At 42.2% G+C, this 14,720-nt stretch overlaps 1 protein-coding gene across 5 annotated transcripts in view; it reads right to left on the reverse strand.

Annotated features, from left to right (window-relative positions):
* The window catches only part of SORCS1 (sortilin related VPS10 domain containing receptor 1), a 507,304-nt gene that overhangs the window by 70,355 nt on the left and 422,229 nt on the right, over positions 1 to 14,720 (reverse strand). For all 5 annotated transcript variants that reach the window (XM_032312692.1, XM_032312691.1, XM_032312688.1 and 2 more), the window contains exon 17: positions 12,205 to 12,318. In XM_032312692.1, coding sequence (XP_032168583.1) covers positions 12,205 to 12,318 — 114 coding nt within the window. The remainder of the gene's footprint in view (positions 1 to 12,204; positions 12,319 to 14,720) is intronic.

Below are 14,720 nucleotides of genomic sequence, written 5' to 3' on the forward strand. Positions count from 1 at the left end.
TGAAGAGTTACATGTGGATAATCCAGGAAACATTTAAAGGCTATAGAACTGAGGGTTAAAATGAGTACTATATATTGCAAGGGCATTTGCAATTCAGATAAAGACTGTTATGGATTATGTGATTCAACATTAGACCCCACAGAGGATGCTGCGGTAATAGTTTTGTACAGAAAGTTGGCTAAATTTGAGAGTTCGTCCTCAATATTTTATGAGGGACTATACTGGCTAAATATTGAAAACTCCTATTAAGGAGTCCAGTCTAGAGATTGTGTAAATCTTCCCTCCTCTTTTGCTTATTTCTTTTTATTTTAGCTTTAATAGGAAAAAAAAAAGATTATTCTACAAATGTGTCCTATGCAATTTATAGATTCATAATAAATTAGAATCTGTGGTTTTAGAACAATTAACCTTTAAGACTTTGAGCTTCGATGTTATCTGTTCATCATCCTTTTTGTGTGGGGTCCACAGTAACCTCTCTGTGACTCGGATATCAGACTTCCCACGCCTACTTACCTAGAGTGAGTGGTGAAGCTCAAAGTGGAAGCAAAGTCTAAGGTCTTTCCACTCTTCTAGACCAGAGAAACTTTTAATATAAAGGGATAGATAGGAAATGTTCTAGTTTTCCCAGCTATATGGCCTTTGTCATAAGTACTCAACTCTTTGATTGTAGCATATAAGAGAACACAGATAATACACAAAAGAATCAATACATCTGGGTTTCAGTAAGACTATATACAGATACCAGCATTTGACCTGCAGGCTATACTTTCCCAACCCCTTCAAATCTGGCCAATGTCCCTTCCTCTGTCCCTGAGTCTTGGGATCGACTGCCTAAGACCATGGTTGAGAAAGTCAAATTAAATACTGTCTGGGGAAGTACTATGAAAGCTGTGGATCACTACAAGGTCAATTATTAATATTTAATTCACCTCGTAGGGTAATTGTATAAATTAAATGGACTAATGTACACAGAGTATTTAAAACTGCCCCGATGATTAGCAAGTGCTTAGGAAATTCCTGCCAGTTATTTTTATTTAATATTCTTTCTCCTACCTGTTCATAACCTTTATGGCTTCCAAATGTCCTTGGGATAAGTCATAAATCCCATAATCTTGTTCAAAAAGACTTCCACAAGCAAACTACCCTACATCTCTGAATTCTTTCTCACCAAAGAGCTCATCTGCCCTAGTCAAACCTCTCTTTCCAGCCTCTGGAAAAGTACTTATTTTCTTCTGCTCTTTCTGCTTCTAGGTCTTCCCACATGCTCTCTGAGCTGCCTAAAATTTCCACTTTGGGTCATAGCTTCTGTCCTCTGTCTTTTCCTGACTGTGATGGTAAAATAATAATAAGTGAAATAGTAAGAAGTGGATATGTAGAGAGTATTTACTGTGCCTGCCATTGCGCTAAGTTCTAAACATGACTTTTGTCATTTATCTTCAAAATATTCCAAACAGTTCTGCTTAAGGAAGGTATTAGTATCCTCAACATACAGATGAAGAAATTAAGATTCGTAAAAGTTAACCAGTTTTCCCAAGATCACCCAGTCAGGATCCCAGACAATTTGTCTCTAGAATATTCTCTCTTTACCACTACTCTATTGCCTCTTTAAATGGAAGGAGATTGTCCCTTCTCTAAACTCTTAAAGGCTCCTTATGATTTACTGATAGGAACCTTCTTTGATGGTATTATACCTTCTTTGATGGTCTTCCTATGGGTGACTAAAGTTCCCCCAAGGGCACCTCATCCCTGGAGACAGCAAAACTGATAATCAGGAGGCCCATGCTGGGATGACTGTGCCATTTTAAATGTTGAAATATCAGCACAGCAGGTGGTTATTACCACTGCCCCCAAACCCTTCAAGCACCTCAGCTCATGAACCAGCTGCCACTAATCCTTACCTTCGGAGTCCCTGCTTCTCCGCACAATCCAGCAACTAAGGGGTTAACACTCAGCCCTGCAGGCAGCCAGGAACTCTGCTCTTGTACTAGGATCCTACCGGTTCCACGGGTCATTATCAAGTCTGAGCATTTTAAACATCCTTCCATCCACTAGTTAAGTAAATCCATTTTAGGTGCTTAGGGGTGCATGCTGCTTAACAGAGAAAATAATGGCAGGCAGGAGAGAGAAGAAAAAAAGGTGCCGGCACTGGAGAGTGCTGACATCTGACATTCTGGCACCAGCAATGGTGGCAAGAAAATGACCAGCAGTGTCACACAGTAATTATGGCATCCCAGTGAGTTTGTGCATCAGAAACTGCGTGTTTCAGAGGCAAGGTGCCATGCAAACTAAAGGCATGTTATGATTTTTAATTGCTTAGCATCGAAGCACACCTGTGACTCTGTCTTGGCGAGCGAGTGGCTACAGGGGCAAGGACTCACCATCACCACTGACATCATCAGCTAGAGAACATTCCTTTTATTTGTTGCTCTTCTGACCAATCATTACCCCAGGCTTTCCTGAATCGTGCAGCAACGGTTCTGTTTAAATCCTAAGCACGAATCCAACCCCCCTGGGATTCTGCCATAGAGAAGACTGTTGGTAATTTCTTTAAAACCCTCATTAAAAAGCATTCTGAAGCCATTTTGTTTCCTGGATGAAAATGGCATCATATTAGCCCTACCAGACCTGTCCCTGAAATTTAGAAGAAAATTGTGCAGAAATACAGAGTGCATTTACTCAAGTAAGCACACACCTGCTTTTTGCATTACAGAATGGTTCTATTCCCATCCCAGCAGCTGTCCCTAGGTCTGAGTTACATAAATGAATAATGCATTTAATATGTTATTAAATGGGGCTGCTACCTCCATAATAACAAGGCAACTTATGATTATGTTGGACCTAAGCTCTGAATATTACAGGGATGCCTTTAGTTGGGAAAGCATTCTTCAATCCGCCAAGAAGAAAAGTGCTTTGTAATGGCAAGGGAGTCTTTGTACAATTACTGAAAAGGAAACATTCTGCAAATGTGCCTTTGATATTACCGACCGCTCATCAGTAGACAGTGTCTTATGACTTCAACAGCCCCAACTTCAGCCATTCTCTTTCTTCCCATCTTGAAACCCCTCTGTCACCTTTTCCTTTTTACCCCCAACTTCTTTGATTTTTCTTCTGTGCTTCCTGCCAGTCAACACAGATGAAGGCTGTAGTTTTTCTTTGTGAGTGTAAAACTGGAAAAAAGCCATGAAGGTCCTCATAGTCTGTGATTTTACTATTTAGTAGGTTTTTGTTTGTTTGTTTCTTTTGTGCTTTTGGGGTGGTGGTGGAATCTGGTAGAATGTGACTGTTCACTGTGGGTTAAGGTGACAGGCGTAGTAGATTACAAGCCTGTCTTTCAGAGTCACTTGCTGGCACTTTTAAAATAAATGGCTGCCAATATCCTGCTCCTAGGGGTCTTAATTGAGAATTAGTTAAATTATGATTTAGTTGAGAATTCTCGGCGTTAGTGTGTCTCTGTTTTTGTTCTAAGTTCCCCCTGGTGATTCTTATGTGCATCCAGAATCAAAGACCACTGCCCTGGTGGTTAAAACTAGTGTTGTAGAACCAAACTGCCCGAGTTTTAAATTCAGGCACTAACTGTACGAACCTGGGCAGTTACCCAAACTTCCTCTAATGCTTAGGTTCTCTGCCTGTCAAATAGGGACAGCTGCAGAATCCTGTCAATAACCTTCTTGGGAGGATTAAGTGAGATACTACATTGAAAATGGCTTAGCCTAAAGTCTGGTGCATTGTTAGAAACTTCGTAAATATTAAAATTTCAGTATTTAGTCAAAAAGTTAGCATTTAAAGTATTAAACATGAACTTGTTATTATACATCAAGTTCCTAGAAAAACGTAAGTGGCATTCTGATTGCCAAGATTATCGTAAGATCAAATCGAACCATGTCAATTTCTTTTTTAGACTCCTTCACAGCTTCCTGTGGGATTATTCACAGAGCGTCAAGTTGAAGTTTTCAGTACAGTCCGCAGTCTCTCTTCAGTGCGTTTTTCCAGCTTCAGCTCTTTCCCAATATGTGTCCTGAGCCCCAGCCACAGTCAAGCCTACACGCCTTCTTTTTTCCTGTGCTGTTCATGCTTTTCTGAATGTTCTTTCCTCCTGTCAAGCTTTTATTCATTCTTTATAAAAATCAGCTTAGAATTCATGTTTCTCTGTGAAGTTGTCGCTTGCCTTTTTAGAGTAGTTCCCCCACGTCCTCACCGCACTGGAGCTGAGGCTCTCGGTCTTCTTGAAGGGAGGCAGGTCTTCCTGTTACTGAGCTATGGTGTCCTTCATGGGTGCTCACAGTGTGAAGAATTTAAATGGTCTATTTTCTTGGATCGTCCTGTGTGCCTTTCAAGGGAAGAATGCCATGCAACCCTCAGCAAAACAAAAAATGGAACAAGCCCTGGGGGTGGAGAAGGGGACTAGCGGTGGGTACAGTGTATGACCAAGACTTAAAAGCTCCATAGACCTAATGTCCCCATGTTTCAACAACAGCAACAACAACAACAACAAAACCTGTGCAGTAGTGTGAACACCAACATTCAGAAAGAATGTCGTTCCGTAGCTGACTGTGCAGGTTGTCTGAGTTTTTCTGTTCAAAGGGAACCGCTCTCAGGACTTTTCCTTTAAAGTGAATAAGCAACCTTGGGATTAGGAGACCAGGAGGAGCCTTAGCAGAAGGGAAAACAACTTTAGGGTAGAAGCACAAGTCATTTGTTTTGATTAGTAAAGGAATGTGACTTTATTTTGAATGCCAATTTGACGAAACAGGACATATGGCCATGCTAAACTAAATGACTTAAAATCAAGAATCATGAGAGTGACTCACGGAATCTACAATCTGAGTCAACGAGTTGTACAACTAATTTATATAAAGAATTCCCCCCCTCCTTTTTTTTGAGCACCTGCAGTCCTAGGAATCCCAAATTGGCCACGGACACATCAGAGCTTGAAGGAAGAGCAGAGATCATCCAATACAACGCCTCCATTTTTCACATAGGTAAAAGCAAACAGTCTTCAGAGTTTGCCAGGGTAACACAGGAGACGATCAGCAGCTCTGGGCCTCTGGACTGAGTCTGGTGTCTCTTGCCACTGTGCCGTATGACCTGGTTGAGAATCCCTAATGCCAGTACCACGGGTGTGGGCAACCGAGCTCCGTGAGGAACCAGGGCTCTGACAGCGATGTTCACCTTCTTCTTCAACTCCCGACCTCAGTGTCATCCCATGAGAACACGGAAAACCGCATCCAAGCAAGGTGCTCTCAAGAGTCAGCTTCGCAGCCACGGATATTTACTGAGTGTCTGCGGCGACACTGCATGGCTCTTTGCTAGAGAACCGTGACACGGGCCCCTGCCATGGTGAGTTTGTAAATTATGCAAGTGGTTTCCTTTCTGTGGACTGTAAACACATGCAGCACTTTTAGGACCGATTATTCTCCATGATGCACGCTGACAAATCTTGCCGAGCAGATCAGACCGAACATCAAAATCGCCTCCAGGCCCAGGAGCGGGGTCATCTGGGAGAAGACCACAGCCAGCCAGCCCTCAAAGCCCTTGGAAATACCAACTCCAGGGCAGTGGCAGGTTAGCCGGGGTCTAAGCGTTCTCACAGCCGATACAGAAAGGAGTATGTTTCTAGAAAGCATTTTTAAAACATTCCAAATGTATGTTGATAGTATGGACATTATTGTTTAGCTAGAATTTATGCATATGTATGTATTTTTCCCCCAGACCCGCTAAATGTTCTTACATAGATACTGAATTAATGTTAAAAACTAATGCTAAAATTAAAATTAATGCTAAAAATCTTTTTTAAGCCTCCTGAGTATCTCCATAGTATATTAAGAAACAAACCCTGAGGAGCAGTAAGAGCTGTCACCGTACATTCTTTTAGGAGGGATTAATGGCTTCTCAAAAGAAACTCCACAGACAGAAATTTCTATACACTTACTTTTTTTTTTTTTAACACATCTAGAAATATCCCTAGCTTAATAGCAAGAAGAAATCTGTCCCCTGAGAAGATTATCTTGGTTTCTTATAATAAACCAGCCCAATGCTCACTTTATTTTATATTTACAGAATCTTTTACGGCTGGCCTGAAACAAGCAATGTCCTAGTTAATTTAGCAACTTAAATTTGCAGCATGTTCCCTAGATCCAAAACCGTATAAACAAGATTTAACCATATATAAGTACAACTAGAGATTGTGCTTTGTGTGTGTGCAAACGGAGATATTTATAGACACAGATGGAGAAACAAAGAGAAACACATTTAGGGTAATTTCAGCACTAAAATGCAAGAAAATACACGAATGAATACTGATTTCATTCTATTTGGACAAAAGGAACCTGCTCACCAATCAGGTAAATGTGTTATCTGCCTTGAGTGGTGGAGAGGGACACACACATGTTTTGATGCCTAGTAGTTTTTAATCATGTGTCTTATGAGTGTACGCAGGTGATTATTTGTTTTACAGATGAATGAAACCAGGGGCTTAGATGAAATTTGTCCTAGATCTCAGTGCTGCCGTGACTACTAAGGGTCAAATAAATGTCAGGACTATAGATACACAACAAAACAGTGTCTCCCTTCTTTTTTATTTCACTTCAGAGAACCCCTTAGATGATGACTATTGGTGATGGTATCTGCATTTTGCAAAGTGACTACTCTCCCCTAGGTACTGGGCTACATGCTTTATATACAGTGTTGCATTTAAGTCAAACCCCAAGAGCAAATAGTAACATTTTATAGGTTAAGAAGCAATTGCTCAAAGAAAGGAAGCACTTGCTAAGATAACAGTAAATGGCAGAAGTCATTTAAAACCCTTACTTGTTTCATTCTAAAATACATCTCTTTTTCACCAGACAAAACATCCCCATTATATTTCATTTCCTGCCCATATAACAGGCTGTGGCATCGGTATCAGCCTCCTGGCTTTCCATGGACCGGTGTGGGGAAGGCGTGAGGGCAAAGGCTGAAAAGAGGCAGGGATATTACTACGGAGAACACAGCAGAAGTTTGCTCACATGTGGTTCTCTGGTATGAACCTCAGAAGTCAGACATCACCAGACCAAGGACTAAGGACAGGAAGCGCGGGCCTCCTACAGGAATTTTGCATTCATTTCAGCTCTTATTCCAACTCTCTTTTCTAAGACCTAGTCAAGAACTAAAACAAAAGTTGCACAACTGTTCACGTCCATACAGCAAAGTTGATAAAAATTTTGGCGTCTCCTGAAAATAGTATTTCTATTAGGCATAATAATAACCGATTCTAGACTTTTTCCCATTCTGGTCAAGTAAGCAAACCCATGAACGCTGCTATAATATACAGGGTAAAAAGGTGACTCTGAAGGCACCTTTATAAAGTGAAGCATTACAAAAAATAAAAGGAAAGGAAGGTTTACTTGCAGGCTTTGAACTAAACTCTCAGAGGGTGCTGCTGGGAGATTTGCTTGTTAAACTTCACTGACCAGGGTGGTCATTCCCTAATCCCTTTCAAAATTTCAAGTTCTGATGCATGTCTGCACCCTGGGCTCTGCTGGAAGGGGTGTGGTGAAGCCAGGGAGTACAACTGAGGATGCTCTCATTCACAGGCTGACCTTGGTCTTGAGGTTCCTCTGTACTTCATTCCAGCCTGACGCCAATACAGGATCCGTACTAACAAAGCACGGGATGCCCACGGGTGGCTAAAGCTGACAGGGGAGAGACTGAGGGTACATGGTAGTTCCTTAGTCTATGGACTTCCAGGCACTGGCATTGGGTGACCCTTTCAGCCTGATCATCTCCTATTCCTTTCCTCTGGAGCGACCTTCCTTACTTTGGGAAATCCCGCTCAGCCTTCCCTTCGAGAATCTGTTGACATTTCTATTATAAAGGAGGGTGGCAGTTAATGCAAATGAATCTGTCCTGTGCGGGACTCCTGGCAGTCTGTGAGCCGGAATCCAGTGTTTTAATCGTTTGGGGGAAATACAACCAAGTATTTCAAGCAAACCAATGCTTCGATCCTCAGGTCTAAGAAGTAAGTGGTTGGTTCGGTGGGATTTGCTTTATAAGTCAGCAGAAACACTTCTAATTGCCAAAAGAGGATCCAATTACCTTTGTGTGTTTTTATAACAATTATTATGGTACTAGGATGTTCACTGCAACATTGTTTATGGTGGCAGAAAACAGAAAATAACCCAAATGCCCATGACAGGGAATGACAAAGCAATACTAGGGGCTTTAATGCTCTCAAATGAAAAGAAATTAGATGGCAGATAGCCATCTGTCCTCTGTTTAGAAAGCTGTTGAAGACATATTTCTGAATGAAAAGCAACATAGAAAAATAACATATCTGGTAGGAAATGACATGTAAGAACAACCTCCCAAATTAGTTTTGTATATTTTTTCTTGGCATAATTTTTTGCTGACACATGCAAAGTGTCTAGAAGCAGGCCTATCGAAAGATCACAGTTGTGCAGGAAAAGGGGGCAGGAGAGAGGGTAATGATCTAAATTGTTTTTTAAACAGAAAACATCTGTATGTATTTCTTTTGCAATTATATATTTTTAAGTGAAAAGCTCAATGTTCGATGGCAGCTCTAAATTGGCTACAATATTTCATACAAAGTCTGTGCTTATGAAATGCTGCGGAGTCCACACACAGCCAAGGGGCCTTCCGGGGTGGGGGGTTGGGCTGGAGGAACACTGCATTTTTTTTTTTTCTCAATTTCATCTATACTTTACCTCTTGCCAACTTTTGAGTTAGCTACAGACCCAGTAAGTAGGAATTTGATGGGCTGAGGCCTTTTTTGAAGATACTTTCAGGGACCGGTACCAGCTAAGGGTCTTCTTGTTCTTACTGCAGAATGTACAGGGAGGCGGTATGCCCACCAGTGAGGTGAGGATTCACACGCTTCTCCTGCGCTTTAGCCCACAGAGCCCCGTGCGAGTGATCACTCTCCACCCAGGAGCACCTTGGTTATGAGATCAAGGCAATTATCCTTCCTGCTGATGGCTGGAATTTATCCAACCTCCTCTTTACACAAGCTCCTCGCTGACACGGATGCTTTTCTAGAAAGAGTCTGAATAGAATAGATGAAACCAGTAGGTAACTTAACAAAAACTTTTGGGGTCAGACGCTGTCCTCTAACACTCACTTATACGAACAACACTCCAGGAGTGGAGGGGGGCCCTAGGGAATAATGCCTGTGATTCTGTGATTAATAAACATCACTGCAGGACACTTGGGTGGCTCAGTTGGTTAAGCAACTGCCTTTGGCTCAGGTTATGATCCTGGAGTCCCGGAATTGAGTCCCACATTAGGCTCCCAGCTCCACGGGGAGTCTGCTTCTCCCTCTGACCTTCTCCCCTCTCAAGCACTCTCTCACTCTCTCTTTCTCTCAAATAAGTAAAATCTTTAAAAAAATAATAAACTGCCTTGACAAACATTTATCTACCTGGACACTTATTGCTGAATCACATTTTTAATTGAAATTTTAATAGGGCATAGATGAAAAAAATCCCACTGGACAGGTTATTATGATTTATTCATTTCTGATGTTTTATTTTATAGGAGCCAGAGTTTACTTGAATTTCACATACTAAGTTTATCAAAGGAATGGGGAACCTTATTTAAGGATAGCCTAAAATGTGTGTGTGTGTGCGTGTGTGCGAGTGTGTGTGTGTGTATTCTCAATACACCGAAGAGTGAGGGTCACTGCCTATACTCTACCTTGCTCCAGTGACTTGAGTAGCACATGGAATAATTTAGACCCCTCTGTACTGGGACTTCCCTTCATCAATACCGAAGAGAAATGATATAACTTCCTTGACTGAGTTAGTGAAAAAAAAAAAAAAATCAATTCAGAAACTGGTGTTAGGGGTTCCCAGTGCCCCCCACAATGTCTAAACATGCTGGTGTGTGCAAGTAATAACACTCGGCCCTCTGGCACTCCCTCACCGTTAAGGGTACTGTATCAGCAGCTCCGCTTTCCCACCGTGCTGCATTCTGAAGGCCTCACCCACCCACCGCTGTAAAAATGCCATTTGTAGTGTTCTCAGGTTTTATGTTATGCTGCAAATAAATCACAACTTATCCCTATATTCTAAAGTTGTGGGAATCCCTAACCTCAGAGATAAGAACACTTGAGGGTACAAGTCTGTGCTGTTTCCCCTCCAGTTTTCCTGCAGCTAGCATGAGAAACAAGAAGAGAAATTCTCAAGCAGGACAGGCCTCCTGGTGAGGCGTCGGCCCCCTCTGCCCCACCTTCTGTCTTCAGTTCCTCTCTTTTTCATGGTTTAAGACCAGGATTTTCAAATGTGCACACGTGACAGCGAAGAGCATAATGAATACCCCTGCTCCCCACTAATTCACTTTCAAAGATTTTCAATAGCTGTTTTTTAACGTTTTAAAACAAATGCCACACATCATGTATCTTTAAAAGGTCTTGGGGTGGCTGGGTGGCTCAGTCAGTTAAGTGTCTGCCTTTGGATCATGTCATGATCCCAGGGTCCTGGGATTGGAGCCCAGAGTCCGCCTTCTGCTCGGCAGGGAGCCTGCTTCTCCCTCTGCCTGTTGTGCCTGTTGCTCTGCCTGCTTGTGCGCGCGTGCGCTCTCTTTCTCTCTCTCTCTCTCTGATAAATAAATAAATAAATAAATAAATAAGCTTTCTTTTTAGTCAGACCAAAATACCATTATCACACACAAATATATAACTATATTTAGTTAATACAATAAATATAATATAAATATTTAGGCTTAGATATAACATGATCTATCACCTGTGATAGTTTTATGGGTCAGTGTGACTCCGCCACGGGTGCTCAGGTATTTGGTCAAACATGATTCAGGGTGGTTCTGTGAGGCTTGTTTTTGATGACCTTAGCATGTAAACTAGTAGACTGCGTAAAGCCGACTGCTCTCCCAATGTCCAATATGTTGGAAGGCCTCAAGAGGAGAAAAAGGCTTACCCTTTCGTGAGCAAGAGGGAATTCTTTGGCCTGATTGTCTTGAAACTAGAAATTCACCTTTTTTTCTGCCTTCACACTTCTGCTGCAATGCTGGCTCCTCCTAGATTTGAGCCTTCTGGCCGTTAGACAGAACTATAGCATCAGCTTTCCTGGTTCTGACTTGGACTAGAAACAAACCTTCAGTTCTCCTTGGTGTCCAGTTTCCCAAGTCACTTTGCAGATCTTGACACTTGGACTTGCCACTTCCATAATCTGTGATCCAATTCCTTACAATGAATACACATATCTATATATCTATTATCTCTATATATCTACATGGTCTCCTATTGGTTCTCTTTCTCTGGGGATCCCTGATGAATACATCATCTAATCACTGGACCATATTCCATTTCTCCAAATGGCTCCAAGGTGTCTTTTTACATTCTGCCTGAATTAGAATCCAAGTAAGTCCACATAATATTTTTAAAGTCCATAAACATCAACTCCACTTGTGGAAAAGTCACAGAATGTTTTCTCTTTTATGGTATTTCTTTTATTTTTTTTTTTTTAAAGAATATTTATTTATTTGACAGAGAGAGGCCACAAGTAGGCAGAGGAAGGGAAGCAGATTCCCTGCTGAGCAGAGAGCCAGATTCGGGACTTGATCCCAGGACTCTGAGATCATGATCTGAGCCGAAGGCAGAGGATTAACCCACTGAGCCACCCAGGCGCCCTATGGTATTTCTTAAATAATATTGGATAAGTCCTACAATGCAAAACATTAAAACAAACTTTTAGAATCTGATTCCATATTTATAAAGATCAGAATGTATGCCTTAAACATGTCAAGACTGGACACAGGAAGAAAAAGAAACACGTCTCAACTAATAGTAATATACTCTTGAAAAGTCAATGAGCTTCTTTGTTCACTCTAGCTTCTGCATCTATAAAATAGGAAATGCACCTATGAGATATTTGCTTGGCCTTTTTCACAGAGATGCAATGAGGGGGAAAGGTAGCTTCACAGAAATAGTTCTGAAATAATGTATCAAAAAGTAAAGAAATTTATAGATTACCATCCTCCTCATCCTCCAAGGAACCTGTTTTCTTTATTTGCAACTGAGGTCTTCTTTTCAGATGAAAATTGCACTATTAATACATATCTGTGCTGCATTACTAACATGAACAAACATACTGTGATGTAGTGAAAAAGCCCAGCTCTTCGATCAGACATAATTCTGCAAGTTTAACACCGGCTGAAATCAGACCTTTCCAGGTCGCTACCACAGACACTCACCCAGTACTGTTGAGATAACTCTGTCCTAAGCTGCAGTCCTTTGACAGAGAAGACGGGTTGAACCAAAATGCTGGAAGACACTGACCATTGCTGTGTCGCTCATACCCATAGTCACTGTGGGGGAAAGAGCCAAGAGAGACCGTCAGTAGGTTGCAAAATCTCTAGAACAGTTTCATGGTAGTACACAGCCAACTTCTACTCTAGTCAATTAGTCAAACAACAAGATTCACTGAATCAATACCAATACCAAAAATGGAACAGTTTTTTCCCCCTGTGGAATATCAGTTAATTACCTATGACAATACCCCACATTTCCAGAAAAGCTGACTTGAAAGCAACAGAGAACCCTGTGTAGAGACAGGGTTAATTCCAAGGAACTGTCTTTAAGCTGGGAGAGCAGATGATGTTCTTGTGAGGAGAATACACAATACTGACAGTGGTTGGGCCCCAAGAAAGCTGCAGTTAGAAAACAGGCACTGGGGGTGCCTGGGTGGCTCAGAGGCTTAAGCCTCTGCCTTTGGTCTGGGTCGTGATCTCAGGGTCCTGGAAATGAGCCCCAGATCGGGCTCTCTGCTCAGCCGGGACCCTGCTTCCCCCTCTCTCTCTGCCTGCCTCTCTGCCTACTTGGGATCCCTCTCTCTCTGTGTCAAATAAATAAATAAAATCTTTAAAAAAAAAAAAAAAAAAAGGAAAGAAAGCAGGCCATGGTGGAGGCTTACGCCTCAGTGTACACATCACTGATACAAACACAGCCACACGTGGCACAATTCTCATCACTGGTGATGTCTTTGGGGTGCTCTTCCAAGACATCTGGATCTACCAAGCAGAGCTGAGCCAGGTCTCTCTGTGCACTCTCCATATGCTTCAGAGTCACGGCAGAAAAGGAAATGTCCTTCAGGGCTGTCATGAACACTCCCCCGAGGAAAAGGTTTGTTTGTTTGTTTGTTTTTCCCAGTCAGTTAGCATCATCCCAGTTAGCTTTAAATCTCTCCATAGCTTGGAAAGAGTCAAAGACTTTTCTCTCCCTCTCCTCTCTTTCTTGCCTCCAGGGGCCTCCACATGGCCTGATAGTCTTGGCTTCTGGAGGATGAACTTGGGCACAGAGGACGACAACAAATTGCACCTCCACAGGCACAGACAAATCAGTAACCATTCGCATTAGTACGAATTGGCCCATCTGCGTAATGGAGGTGAGATGCTGGCTCACGAGGGGCGGGAAGCGAGAAACAGGCTAAGCAGCCAAGGGGCCTGTCACCAGGCAGCTGGCACTTATAATTCTGCACGTATCAGCTGGATTTGGTGCTGGTTCAACACAGCATGGATAGGAAGACTTCAGAAATGCTGCCTACAGGACACCCGGTGTTCGTTTCTGGGAATTATTTTACAAATGCTGAAGAATGGCAGGCAAGGTCGTCTGGGGGACTGTCCAGGGGAGAGCCAAGCTGAGAGGGAACATTTAGTGACAACCACCTTTTATTACGCTGCAGTCAAGTGGAATCACGGAAGCTCTAGCTACGGGGAGAGACTCAACAAGGTCATGGTGGGTCTTCCAAAATATTTTTAGAAATCAGGCAGTAAACAAAAATCCCATTTGACCAGAAAAACTTACAATGGCCTCATTTATGATTCATTACCCACTTCTCAGAATACATTTCAGTTAGTGGTACGAGTAGCAGATTCCAATCACAGATGAAGGCAAGAATTGGGCCAAGACTGTAGGGGAGTGAGGAAGAAAGAACGGGAGAAGCCTAATTGCCTTCCTTACCCTCTGGTCCTTCCACTCTAGACTAAAACTTAACACTGAGAACCAAAAAAGAAAAACAAGACATGACAATGACAACAATAAAAGACCAGCTTATTTTGGAAACTCGTAGAAAAGATGTCTCCTGAACAGTATTTTCAGGAACAATCAGGGAATTGGGATGTCTCATCTCGCTTTTTCTCTTTGCTTTCCTACCAGCATAAATTTGCTCTTTACAGAAGGGTGACTACGTGCGAAGGCTGAAGTTAAATGACTAAGATGAAATGTTAACTTCCTTTACCAGCCCTCCTTGAATAGAGGGGATAAAAGGAGAAGCAGCCAGAAAGAGGGATGGTCTTTAAAATTCCATGGACATTTTCTCAGTGACTATATTTCAAGATGTCAGTCCTGAAAGGTAGGGCGGGGGTAGGATACTTCTATCATTGTTAATAACGGTGTACTGGCTAACACAGAAGTTACAGCTGGAGAGGCCCCCGCAGATTTCCTTGTGAACTTCAATGTAACTGAATTTCTGTTGGCCTCTGGCTGAGCCCAAGATTACAGCACTGGCTCTTGGCTTGCCTTGTTTACCAACAAGAGGGCAACAGCCTTGGGTTATCAGACTGAGGGCTGGTGGCCAATCCTGGCAGGCCTGCACTGGACCATTTATTCAGAGAATGTCTCCAGAGGTTTATCACGAGAGAAGACTTACTTTTTCTGAGTCATATGGTGTGTACACAGCTATGTGGCATGTACCCAGCCCAGTCACTGATAT

This window comes from Mustela erminea, chromosome 14, assembly GCF_009829155.1.
Source record: "Mustela erminea isolate mMusErm1 chromosome 14, mMusErm1.Pri, whole genome shotgun sequence".
In the NCBI taxonomy this organism is placed as follows: domain Eukaryota; kingdom Metazoa; phylum Chordata; class Mammalia; order Carnivora; family Mustelidae; genus Mustela; species Mustela erminea.